This window comes from Globicephala melas, chromosome 2 (assembly GCF_963455315.2).
Source record: "Globicephala melas chromosome 2, mGloMel1.2, whole genome shotgun sequence".
NCBI lineage: Eukaryota > Metazoa > Chordata > Mammalia > Artiodactyla > Delphinidae > Globicephala > Globicephala melas.
In genome coordinates, this window is record NC_083315.2 from 10,041,178 (window position 1) to 10,053,841 (window position 12,664).

The following is a 12,664-nucleotide window of genomic DNA, read 5'->3' on the forward strand; positions in this document are numbered from 1 at the left end:
ACGGTCACCCCAGCCTTTAGCAGCCACCATCCTGATCAGTCAGTAGCCATCAGCATCAAGACAAGACCCTCTACCAGCCAAAAACTGACAACTCGCTGAAGGCTCAGATGATGGCTAGCATTTTTTTTAACAATAAGTATTTTTTAATTAAGGTATGTGCGTTGTTTTTTTAGACGTAATGCTACTGCACACATAAGAGACTACAATATATTGTAGACATAACTTTTTTTTTTCAATTAATTTATTTATTTTTGCTGTGTTTCGTCTTCGTTTCTGTGCGAGGGCTTTCTCCAGTTGTGGCAAGCGGGGGCCACTCTTCATCACGGTGCGCGGGCCTCTCACTATCGCGGCCTCTCTTGTTGCGGAGAACAGGCTCCAGATGCACAGGCTCAGTAGTTGTGGCTCACGGGCCTAGTTGCTCCGTGGCATGTGGGATCCTCCCAGACTAGGGCTTGAACCCGTGTCCCCTGCATTAGCAGGCAGATTCTCAACCACTGCACCACCAGGGAAACCCAAGACATAACTTTTATATGCACTGGGAGACCAAAAACTTCATGTGACTTGCTGTATTGTGACATTCACCTTATTGCAGGGGGCTGGAACTGAACCTACAGTATCTCCAAGGTGTGCCTGTATTCAGTTGAATTCGAGATGACAGCAAAATACCCAGGTTGTTGGAAATGAAAAACATGAACTTGGGGACTTTCCTGGTGGCGCAGGGGTTAAGAATCTGCCTGCCAATGTAGGGGACACTGGTTCGAGTCCTGGTCCCGGAAGATCCCACATGCCGTGGAGCAACTAAGCACAACTACTGAGCCTGCGCTCAAGAGCCCGCGAGTCACAACTACTGAGCCCACACGTCGCAACAACTGAAACCCACGCACCTAGAGCCCGTGCTCTGCAACGAGCAGCCTCTGCAATGAGAAGCCCGCGTACCACAAGGAAGAGTAACCCCCGCTCGCCGCAACTAGAGAAGCGCAGCAACGAAGACCCAATGCAGCCGAAAAAAAAAAAAAAAAAAAAACACATGAACTTGGCAGACAGCAAGAGGTACATCTTTGGCTGTCAATCACACAGAGCTACCCATTGAGCCATGATGTCAGAAGAAATTGCTAAGTGTGAGGATATATAGAGAAAAGAGAAACGCTCCAAGAACAGATCTTTGATGAGTATACATTTTGGGAATGGATGGATAAATCTAAGTCAGAGAAGAAAAACTCAGAGAAGAGTCCAGTCATGGAAGCAAAGACAGGCGAGCATTTCAGGAAAAGGGCATCACAGGCTCAGATGCTGAAGTGAGATGGTGGCATCCTTTAGAGCTGGCTGTGTTCGTACCTTCTACGCCCCCAGCCATTATTTGTGGCAGTCACTAGTAATACTTCGATGAACATGAGCGTTGTACACAAGCAAGGTTAGAACAAAACAAAAAGTGTAGTTCTTGCCTTTTCTCACCACAAAATAATAAAATTCCTCTAAGACGGGCACAGCATATAATTTAGTTTGCTTTGTGCGAATGAAATCACATTGATTGCTCTATGTGTCACACCTCTAACGCTTAAATGATGCAGTGCACAATTAGAGGAGTGACTCATATATGCAGACACGCATAACTGGTGGTGTTCTATCTAATTATCAGTTTACTGAGGATGGTAATTTGACAAGACCTGGAGACGCTATAGGAAATATACTGATCTTTGGTAGATAAACAATTAAGAGAATTAAAGGAACAGGAAAGGAAGACACCTCCAAAGATTACCCATCTCATGTTCTGCCTTAACTACATCCTTAAAGGCAGAGAATCTTCCATAGCATCCCACACACGCTCGTGTGATTAGTGGTTCCCAGGTCAGAATGGCCCGGGAACAAATGTAGGGGCTCAACAAGTCACCAGATAGTACAGCTGACCCTTGAACAACAGGGATTTGAACTGTGTGGGTCCATTAATATGCAAATTTTTTCAATAGGTACTTTTAAATTGTGTGTAGAATATCATGTGCAAGACTTAAAGTGGAGAACCTATCTTTACAGGCATAAGGGGAGTGACAGTTAATATAAAATTAACAATGTGCTACTGTTCTTACTCTTTTATCACTCTGCTTTCAAAGAATTACATTACTGTACAGCATGCCTCTCTCTCGTAATTGGAGAAGCTGCGTATCAGCCTATCAACACAAAGTAGTTTTCTAAAAAATGTACCACTGTTTCCGTTACTCTATGATGAATATGGCTGTAATATGCCCTAAAATTTTATAAGATTCACTCATTAGTGTATCGGCTGGGCTACGGTGAAGCAATTGTATCAATGACACCAGGTGACATAAGGCAACCACACTGCTGCTTCTTCCTTATCAATGCACGAATCCTTGTCCCTATAAGTAAATATGAATTTCTTCTTCACATTATCTTTTCCTTTTTGATGTTTAGTGTTAGTATAACACCTACAGTGTTTTGTATCATCTAAGACAATACTGATGTAGGTACTGACAGATGATTCATCTTGTAGACAGATGACATAAACTTATGGCATCAGTAGAGACAGTACAGTACTTTCACTGTATTTTCTCTTCCTTATAATTTTCTTAATAACATTTTCTTTTCTCTACCTCAACTTACTATAAGAATATAGTATATAATACATATAATATACAAAATATGTGTTAACTGGGTTATCAGTAAGGCTTCTGGTTAACAGTAGGCTATTAGGAGTTAAGTTTGAGGAGAGTCAAAAGCAGATTTTTGCATAATAAGCAGATTTTTGACGGCAACGGGGGTCGGCGCCCCTCAACCCCCCACTGTTCAAGTGTCACTGTATTCTCTGGCTCCAGCCCACCCCTATTGCGGAGCCTCTAATGCTTCCTCGGGGTCCCACTCAGCCATTTGCAGGAAGGCCCTCCAGGCTGTCTCATGTGCCCTGGACCCTGGGGATCACTGTGCAGCCAAGGCCTCTAACACCTCAAATCTACGAGGAAGTCCTCACCAGGGCGCGACTCACCCCCCGTGTGAAACCTTGGAATATTCGACAAAGGGACCTGCAATGAGGCGTGGAAAGCCAGCAGCGCAGCCTTGCATTCACAGGGCCCCATGAAGTGCTCAGGAAACAGTGCTTCTAGCGTGTCCTGGTTGTTACACCTCCTTCCTCCAGGACTCCCTCCTCCAGGATATCCAGTCTCCTCGATCCGCCCCGACCCTTGCCGTCTGCCTGCTCACTCTCCGCAGATGAACTCACTGCCTACTTTCCTGCGAGATCAGAAACCAGCCGGTGATGGTGATCAGCAAGCTCTGGATCAAAGCATGTGTGGCTCCTGGGAGACCATGCGCTGCTGTACACGGGAATCCTGTCTTACGGCTCTATAGCTCCTGGGCCTAGAACAGCTCCTGGCACTTAGTAGGTACTCAGTAAATATTAGCCACGTGGGTGGATGAATGAATGAATGGTGGGCTCTGGAGTCAGAGAGACATGGCTTCAAACCCCAATTCAGTCACTTATTAGCTTTCTGACATTAGACAACTTCTTATAATTTTCCTGGTCTGTTTCCTCCTGTAGAAAATAGGCAATAACCCCTGTCATATTGCTGAAGGAATTAAAAGAGATTATGGAGGTAAAATGCCCAGCACAGTGCCTGACACAGAGTAATTGATCCATAAATAATATTTTCTCTTTCTCCACAGCAGAGAGCACACATCTGCCATTTGCTTGATGTCTCCTGCAGCGTCTGGGAAAGTGCTGGGCATGTGAGAGACACGCAAGCAATGCCTGCTGAACTAAATGGCAGTAACTGGAGAAAACTACAGTGAAACAGCAAATCATTTATATTTATGAGCATTTTCTAGCATTGACTTCTGTATGCTCATTTTCTTCTTGGAAGTGAGTAGCCTCTTTTTAAAATTTCCTCTTTAAAATCATCTACGTTTAGGAAAGGCTTTAAGTCACAACTTATACGACAGCAGCAACATGAGAAATACCATCAGTATAAAACTAAATGTGGTCAGAGATGGGGGTAGGATGACATGAGTAGAGGCAAAAAAAGAGAAGAAAAGAATTTATTCCATTCAAAGAAAGGGTAAGTTCTTTTAAAAAATTGTCTACTCTGATTCTTCTCTGCCACCTCAGATCCATTCTTCATTCTTCTTTGCCTTGTTCGGTGACCCCCAAATCTAACCTCTACTGACTGGCTGACTGGCGTTCCCGGGCTCCCTTGCTCTCTGGCTTCCAGCTGGGTTCAGCCAACAGGGAGCACAGGCAGGAGGCTGGAAGGAGGGAGAAGAGGTCGAGGTTTTCCTCCCCTCACTTGCTCTCTTTCTCCCAGTAGCTGTACAGTTGTCCCTCAACAACCACGGGTTCTGCATCCACGGATTCAACCAACCGGATCTGTGGATGTGGAACCTACGGACACAGAGGACTGACTCGGCATCCGCGGATACGGCAGAGGGCTCTGGAACCAATCCCTCGCAGACACAAAGGGACGACATATTCCTTTAGGCAGCAGCTCCCGACAGGCAGCAGTCCTCCACAGCCCTACTTCTCATCAGGCTCTGCAGTGTGGTCCCTCCTTCTGCCCTTCAGACCCAGGTGTAGGAATGATTTCTCAACGCTGTTCATCTGTGGGCATCTCACCATTTATTCTCGGTTCTTCAGTACCCTCTACCTCTGTAAACAGTCCTCTCAGTTAAACCCTCTGAACTGGTTCTTTCCTTCCAGTTCCTGAATGATAGGGTACATTTATATTTATCATTTTAAAAAGGGCCTACTAAGAATTCTTCTATTACATCACTGACATTTTCATTTTTAAAGATCATTAAAAAAGCTTCTCTAGAATTTAACAATGCAATTCAAATTATGTAAAGTAAAAAAACAGATGTAAAAAAACCTGGAAAAATGGAAGAATTATAAGGCAGATGTACTTGAATTATTACTGAGATATATTTCAACCTGATAGTAAATTGGAATACTTTTCCCCAATAAACAATGTTGTAAAACTATAATCCTTTAGGCCAGCTGAAAATAAGCTTACTTTCTTAATAGTATGCCTAAAATACGATCCTAATTGTGCTATTTCCTGGACTATATGGTGCAATAGTTCAATAAGCATGAATGAGATTATTTGTATGGTTACAAATCCAGAGCCTCACTGTGTAGCTGCTGAGGGTACTGCTCACATCATACTCTACATGGATGGCACTGCAGCACACAACTCCAGGCAACCCACTGCGATGGTGCCCTTGACACTGTGCAACACTGTGGCCCCATCTAAATCCCAATAATTCAGCGTCTTCGGTGGACATTCCCCAAAGACCTGAAGGACAGAGTCTCACACAGTTATGAGAGCAGGACAGATTGTTCTGAGAACCAGTTAAATCTCCACACTTGGAAGAATCAACATTGTGAAAATAACGCTACTACCCAAAGCAATCTACAGATTCAATGCAATCCCTATCAAACTACCACTGGCATTTTTCACAGAACTAGGACAAAAAATTTCACAATTTGTATGGAAACACAAAAGACCCCGAATAGCCAAAGCAACCTTGAGAACGAAAAATGGAGCTGGAGGAATCAGGCTCCCTGACTTCAGACTATACTACAAAGCTACAGTAATCAAGACAGTATGGTACTGGCACAAAAACAGAAATACAGATCTATGGAACAGGATAGAAAGCCCAGAGATAGACCCACGCACATATGGTCACCTTATCTTTGATAAAGGAGGCAGGAATGTACAGTGGAGAAAGGACAGCCTCTTCAATAAGTGACGCTGGGAAAACTGGACAGGTACATGTAAAACTATGAGATTAGATCACTCCCTAACATCATACACAAAAATAAGCTCAAAATGGATTAAAGACCTAAATGTAAGGCCAGAAACTATCAAACTCTTAGAGGAAAACATAGGCAGAACACTCTATGACATAAATCACAGCAAGATCCTTTTTGACCCACCTCCTAGAGAAATGGAAATAAAAACAAAAATAAACAAATGGGACCTAATGAAACTTCAAAGCTTTTGCACAGCAAAGGAAACTATAAACAAGTCCAAAAGACAACCCTCAGAATGGGAGAAAATATTTGCAAATGAAGCAACTGACAAAGGATTAATCTCCAAAATTTATAAGCAGCTCATGCAGATCAATAACAAAAAAACAAACAACCCAATCCAAAAATGGGCAGAAGACCTAAACAGACATTTCTCCAAAGAAGATGTACAGACTGCCAACAAACACATGAAAGAATGCTCAACATCATTAATCATTAGAAAAATGCAAATCAAAACTACAATGAGATATCATCTCACACCAGTCAGAATGGCCATCATCAAAAAATCTAGAAACAATAAATGCTGGAGAGGGTGTGGAGAAAAGGGAACACTCTTGCACTGCTGGTGGGAATGTGAATTGGTACAGCCACTATGGAGAACAGTATGGAGGTTCCTTAAAAAACTACAAGTAGAACTACCATATGACCCAGCAATCCCACTACTGGGCATATACCCTGAGAAAACCATAATTCAAAAAGAGTCATGTACCAAAATGTTCATTGCAGCTCTATTTACAATAGCCCGGAGATGGGAACAACCTAAGTGTCCATCATCGGATGAATGGATAAAGAAGATGTGGCACATATATACAATGGAATATTACTCAGCCGTAAAAAGAAACGAAATTGAGCTATTTGTAATGAGGTGGATGGACCTAGAGTCTGTCATACAGAGAGAAGTAAGTCAGAAAGAGAAAAACAAATACCGTATGCTAACACATATATATGGAATCTAAAAAAAAAAAAAAGGTCATGAAGAACCTAGGGGTAAGACAGGAATAAAGACACAGACCTACTAGAGAATGGACTTGAGGATTTGGGGAGGGGGAAGGGTAAGCTGTGACAAAGTGAGAGAGTGGCATGGACATATATACACTACAAAACGTAAAATAGATAGCTAGTGGGAAGCAGCCGCATAGCACAGGGAGATCAGCTCGGTGCTTTGTGACCACCTAGAGGGGTGGGATAGGGAGGGTGGGAGGGAGGGAGACACAAGAGGGAAGAGATATGGGAACATATGTATATGTGTAACTGATTCACTTTGTTATAAAGCAGAAACTAACACACCATTGTAAAGTAATTATACTCCAATAAAGATGTAAAAATAAAAAGTCTCCACACTTGCATAAGACCTGGAGGTTCCTCCAGGTATGGGTGGCAAAGGCACTAACATACATGTCCACTAAGTTCTGGGCCCCAGCACACCTTGATAACAGGAGCTGCTGTTTACTGACATTGTCAGTGTCCCATGTACTGCGCGAGATATTATTTCTAATCTTCACACAACTATCGACACTACTACTGCTAATAAGGGGTTAAACTGCATGGGGTTCTTTCTATGTGCTCTTCATTGCACTAAATACTTTACAGGCATGATCTTAATAGGTAGGTACCACTGCTAACTCCTTTTTAAAAACGAAAAACTGAGGTGCAGAGAGGTTAAGCATTTCAAATTCTAACACACAGTAGGTTGCAGAAACAAGATCCTATAAGGGTCTTTAAGGTTTAAATATCTTACCCAAGGTGGACTACATGTCAGGGAGCCACAATTCAAAGCCACATTTGCCTAAAAGTCATGCCTGACATTTTTGGAACTGAAGACCAAAGGATAATTTTCTACACTGAAGGCTGAGCTCAGAGGTCGGCTCCAAGCAACTTATATTCACAATTTATCATAAACTGAATGACAGCACATTTGAAGGCGCTTATAATTAAATACTAACGTACTTGTACATGAAGGAAGCTTATGCTCCTGAGAATTTAACATACCACACATAACTACAATAATGTAGATATGTTTGGCATAAAACCAACATAAGAAAACTGGAAGACTCTAAATTGCCACAACTTTTAAAAAAAACAATATAAAGACCAGGGTACAAATTCCATGTTGTGATTAGTTTTTTCATAAGAACAACAAACAAAGATGTTTTGGAATCATGAGGACAGGAGAAAAGTTTTGTCATTCGGCTACAAACTGAGGAACTCACTCAACCTAAAAGGAACTCACTCAACCTAAAAGAACCCACTCAACCTAAAAGAACCCACTCAACCTAAAAGAACTCACTCAACCTAAAAGAACTCACTCAACCTAAACTTTCCAGAATATGGTGTTGGTGGCTTATGAGCAGGCAGGAAAAAGAACACTACAATAAAGCCCCTTCCTGCATCCTGTTTTTGTTTGTTTTTTGGTCCCTTGTGTATAAACATTGGGAAGCATAGAATTAATACAGAGATCTATTTATATATACCAGCACTTAAAAGAAAAAAAATGACTTGTTATTTCTAATTGAATTTCATACTTGTTTTGTGTAGGGAAGTATATTCTCTCCTACTTGAGAAATTACTCTAAGTTATCCTGTTAGTGCCGCTACGATGGGCTCAGGCTTTCTGTCTGTTTTCATAAACTTTAGGCTATTTATTAACTCCTTTACTGAATGTAACATATGAGAGAGTAAGACAGTGCTGAGGCATCTCTGCTTCCAACAGTAAATGCCTCACACATAGTAGACGATCAATAAAATTCTGTTGAAATTTTGTTAAATGAGTAAGACATTTTATTGTTAAAACAAAAGCATCATCTGTGTCTACATTTCCCAGAAAATAGGAAATATGTGACATGAACTTACATGGCTTGGTGGATAACTCGGGATTTCTCCAGAAGGTATTCAGAAATCTGTGCTCCCACGACAGCCCCAGAAGGGGTAAATTTCATTTCTAAGTATTTTCCAAATCGGCTGGAATTGTCATTTATAATAGTGCAGGCATTGCCAAAGGCTTCCACCAAATTATTCATTTGTAAAATCTTCTCTTGCAGGGTTTTGTTATTAGCCTAGAGAAAATGTCAAGATATTAAAAAAAATGTAAAAAATTAATTTTGTATAGAATGGAATGTCTCTTCTCTGATAAGCACTTTATGTAGATGTAAACATACAAGTGCATCTTCTTGGTTTGTTGCCAGAAGTTACAACCTAGTATATTTTTCCCCTCCTGCTGGTACATTCACTCACTTCCTTTCTTAGAGGGGCGAAGAGATCCTTTACACTTTTTCTATTCAAATATAGTTCTGTTAAGTTCCTGATTTACAAACACAATTTATAAGCAGTCTACGCATACTGAGGTACATCTCAAACTTTGTTATTCCTCCTCTACCTATATGGGTCCCCATCCACAAGATCCCCAAAGCTGTGGACCAACTTCCCTTGCTTCCACGGAAGCTGTCAAACCGGCAACTAGAGGAGTAAAGATAACGTGTGAACTCAGAAGTAGAGGAGAGGGAATAATTGTGAAAATCAAGAACAGCTCGGCTGTGTGGAAGGGAGATGTGGACCCCTGGTCCAGGCCAGCGGGCCTGCGTGGCTGGCCTCCATTTTCTCCTACACCATCTCACATTTTCCTTCCCCAAAACAAGCATCATGTTGGGTTTTTTTTCTTTACCACTTTATTAAACTGAAATTCCACCAGAAAATTTATTTGGGTTAACAACCAACCTCTTTTAGAAGGCATCCCCCCTCTTAGAGGTTTAAGGAGGTATCAGTCATTCACATCTTAGTAGAAACAGATCAAGTGGATTATTTTCAGTGTAATACCTTGCTGAAGTCAGCTGTGTTAAAGGTACGGAAATGTTTATGTAAGGGAGGAGCAGCAGGTATTTCTGGAACATAGGCTACATTAGAATTTGGGGAGGGCCGAGGGGGCATTCACAGTGTGGTTTTGGGGGCATATAAGGATTTTGGATATCCTCTAAAAGAGGCAATAAGGGGAGAGAAAAGAGAGGAGCAAGAATTGGGATCATTGACTCTTTTTAAATGTTGTTTGGGGCTGGCCTTGCACTCATGAAAAAGGTGAGAAAACATCAACCACCTGTATTAGGTAGCAGTGCCCTGCTACGTTAGGTTTTGAAGACTGTGTATTACAAAGGTAAATTCCATCCACCAAACATACCATTTTTGCATCTGCTAAATCTTTACCAAGGAAATAACTAAAAGACACACTCAGTCCCGATAAGGGTAGAATTCTTTTGTTTTTATATCACCATCTCCAATTAATATCAAGTCACATTTTTAGATCTAGCACAAGATAAAGATATTAAATAAACGTTAGATGTGCTGACATCCACAAAACAACATTCGTACAAGTTAATCCGTTATTGACGAGAGCCTCTATTGACTTCACAAATCAAGAAAGAATAGCAAAGGCCCGTGCGGAAGGCCCCTGAGTAAATTTATTCAGGTGTTCAACTCTTCCACGCCAGGAGGGTATGCTGTGCCACACACCATCCCAACTCTCTCCAAAATGACGTTTATTTCAGTGAACTTAAAAGCTTGTAGAGTGATGCTTATCCCAGAAGTAAGGAGAGGGAAGTGGATGGGCAAGGGGATGGGGAAGGGATTGAGATGACAGCCCTGAGGTAGGCCCGCCTTCCTGGCCTCTACTGGCTCTTCCAGTTCTGAGGGGTCACAGGCCTGGTTACTAGTATATTTCTATTCCATACCCACACCCATGATGGAAAACATATAACCAGTCAATTGATTTTTAACAGGAACATGAAATTCTTCTGACAATGAATTAGACTCAATTAAGCAGCTGTTTTGACACCATGAGGCACCCTTTTATATATACGGTGGTTGGGTCTGGCCTTGTACCCACAGTGCTTTGTAGCACAAGATTCCTATAATTACTGTGACGGCAAAAATTTTAAGATGACTCTACTTCTAACTATGCAAATCACTATAAACATTTTCGCAGGGATAAGTTGTACACAATGATTTTTCTTTTTTAGACATTAGCCTAATGAGAACACATCATTCTTGATTTATCTTATTTCAAGGACTCTACTTGGAAAATCAAACCAAGTCTCTATCCTCAACATCCCATTTTTTAAAATTAAGGTAAAATTACATAGAGGTTCACCCTTTATATAGTTCTGAAAGTTTTTACAAACATATGCGACCATAAATCCCCCACTATAGTCCACATAGAGAACAATCCCATCACCCCCCAAATTGTCTCATTACTCTTTGCAACCCTTCCCTCCACTCTCAGCTGCCGAACATCCCTGATTTGTTCTTGTGCCTACGGTTTTACATCTGCAAGAATGACACAGCAAGTGAACATTTAGGCCTCTGACTTGGCCTAAAGCATTTGAGATTTATCCAAATCTCTTCCAGTGAGCTTCATTGCTTGTATCAGTGTTCATTCTCTTTTATTGCTGAGTAATATTCCATGGCATGGATGTACCATAGTTTGTTTATTCATTTCCTAGTTCTGTTGTTTCCACTCCCTGGAGATGATGAACAAACCTCCTATAAATTATCTGTCTGTAGCTTTTTGGATGAACATGGGTTTTCATTTCATTTGAACAAATACCTAGGAGTAGGACTGCTGGGTTGTATGATAAGTATGGTTAGACTTTCTAAGAAACTCCTGAGCTGTTTTCCAAAGTGGCTGTACCATTTTGCATTCTCATCAGCAATACACGAGTTTCATTCAGTTCCTCTATGTTCTTGCCAGCACTTAGCATTGTCAGGTTTAAAAAAAAAAAATTTAGCCATTTTAATGGCTATGTAATGGTGTCTCACTGTGGTTTTAATTTGCATTTCCCTAATGACTACTGGTGTTGAACATCATATTTTCATTTGCTTTTTTTGCCATTTACATATCATCTTTGCTGAAATGGCTAGTCAATTTTTTTGTTCATTTTTAAATTGTTATTTGATTTCTTATTATGGAATTTTAAGAGTTTTTAAAAATATATCTTCTGGATACAAGTCTTTTATTAGAGTGTCTCTGAGTCTGTAGCTTGTCTTTTCATTTTCCAGTATCATTCAGAGAACAGAATGTTCTTAATTTTGGTGAAATCAAACTTTTCCCTTTATGGATTATGCTTTTTATGTTGCATCTAACAGCTCTTTGCCTGACCCAAAATGACAAAAAACAAAGTTAACTGACTTAATTTTCTTCGAGAAATTTTATAGCTTTTGGTTTAATCTGTAGGTCTATGATCCATTTAAGTTAATTTTTTATAGCATGTGCGGTCTAGAGTAAGGTTCAATCCTTTTGTATGTGCATATTCCAGCACCATTTGTTAAAAGACTATCATTAATTGACCTTGCACCTTTGCTGAAAATCAATAAATCATATATGTGCAGATTCTTTATTCTATTCCATTGATCTGTATACCATCTTTTCTTTAATAACACACTGTCTTGACTATCACAGCTTTTACAGTGAGTCTGAAATCAGGTAGCATTTATTAATCCTCCAATTTTGTTCTTTTTCAAAACTGATTATTATAGTTCCTTTGCCTTTCCATATACATTTTTGATTCAGTTTGTCAATTTCTAAAAAATAAAATCCTGCTGGGATTTTTACTGTAAACTACATTGAATCTACAGATCAATCTGTGGGGAATTGACATCTTAATAATCTTGAGTCTTTTAATCCATGAACATGTCATATCTCTCCTATTATTCAGGTCTTCTTTGATTTCTTTTATCAACTTTTTCTATTTTTCAGCATACAAATCTTTTACATGTTTTGTAAGATCTAGATTTCAATAGTTCATGTTTTATGGTGCTAATATAAATAATGCATTTATGTTTAAACTGATCATTGTTAGTATGTATATAA

General features: G+C 40.3%; 1 protein-coding gene across 2 annotated transcripts in view; it reads right to left on the reverse strand.

Annotated features, from left to right (window-relative positions):
• Positions 1-12,664, reverse strand: part of MYO3A (myosin IIIA) — a 171,449-nt gene that overhangs the window by 87,101 nt on the left and 71,684 nt on the right. For both annotated transcript variants that reach the window (XM_060293677.1, XM_030837214.2), the window contains exon 13: positions 8,662-8,864. In XM_060293677.1, the coding sequence (XP_060149660.1) occupies positions 8,662-8,864 (203 nt within the window). The remainder of the gene's footprint in view (positions 1-8,661; positions 8,865-12,664) is intronic.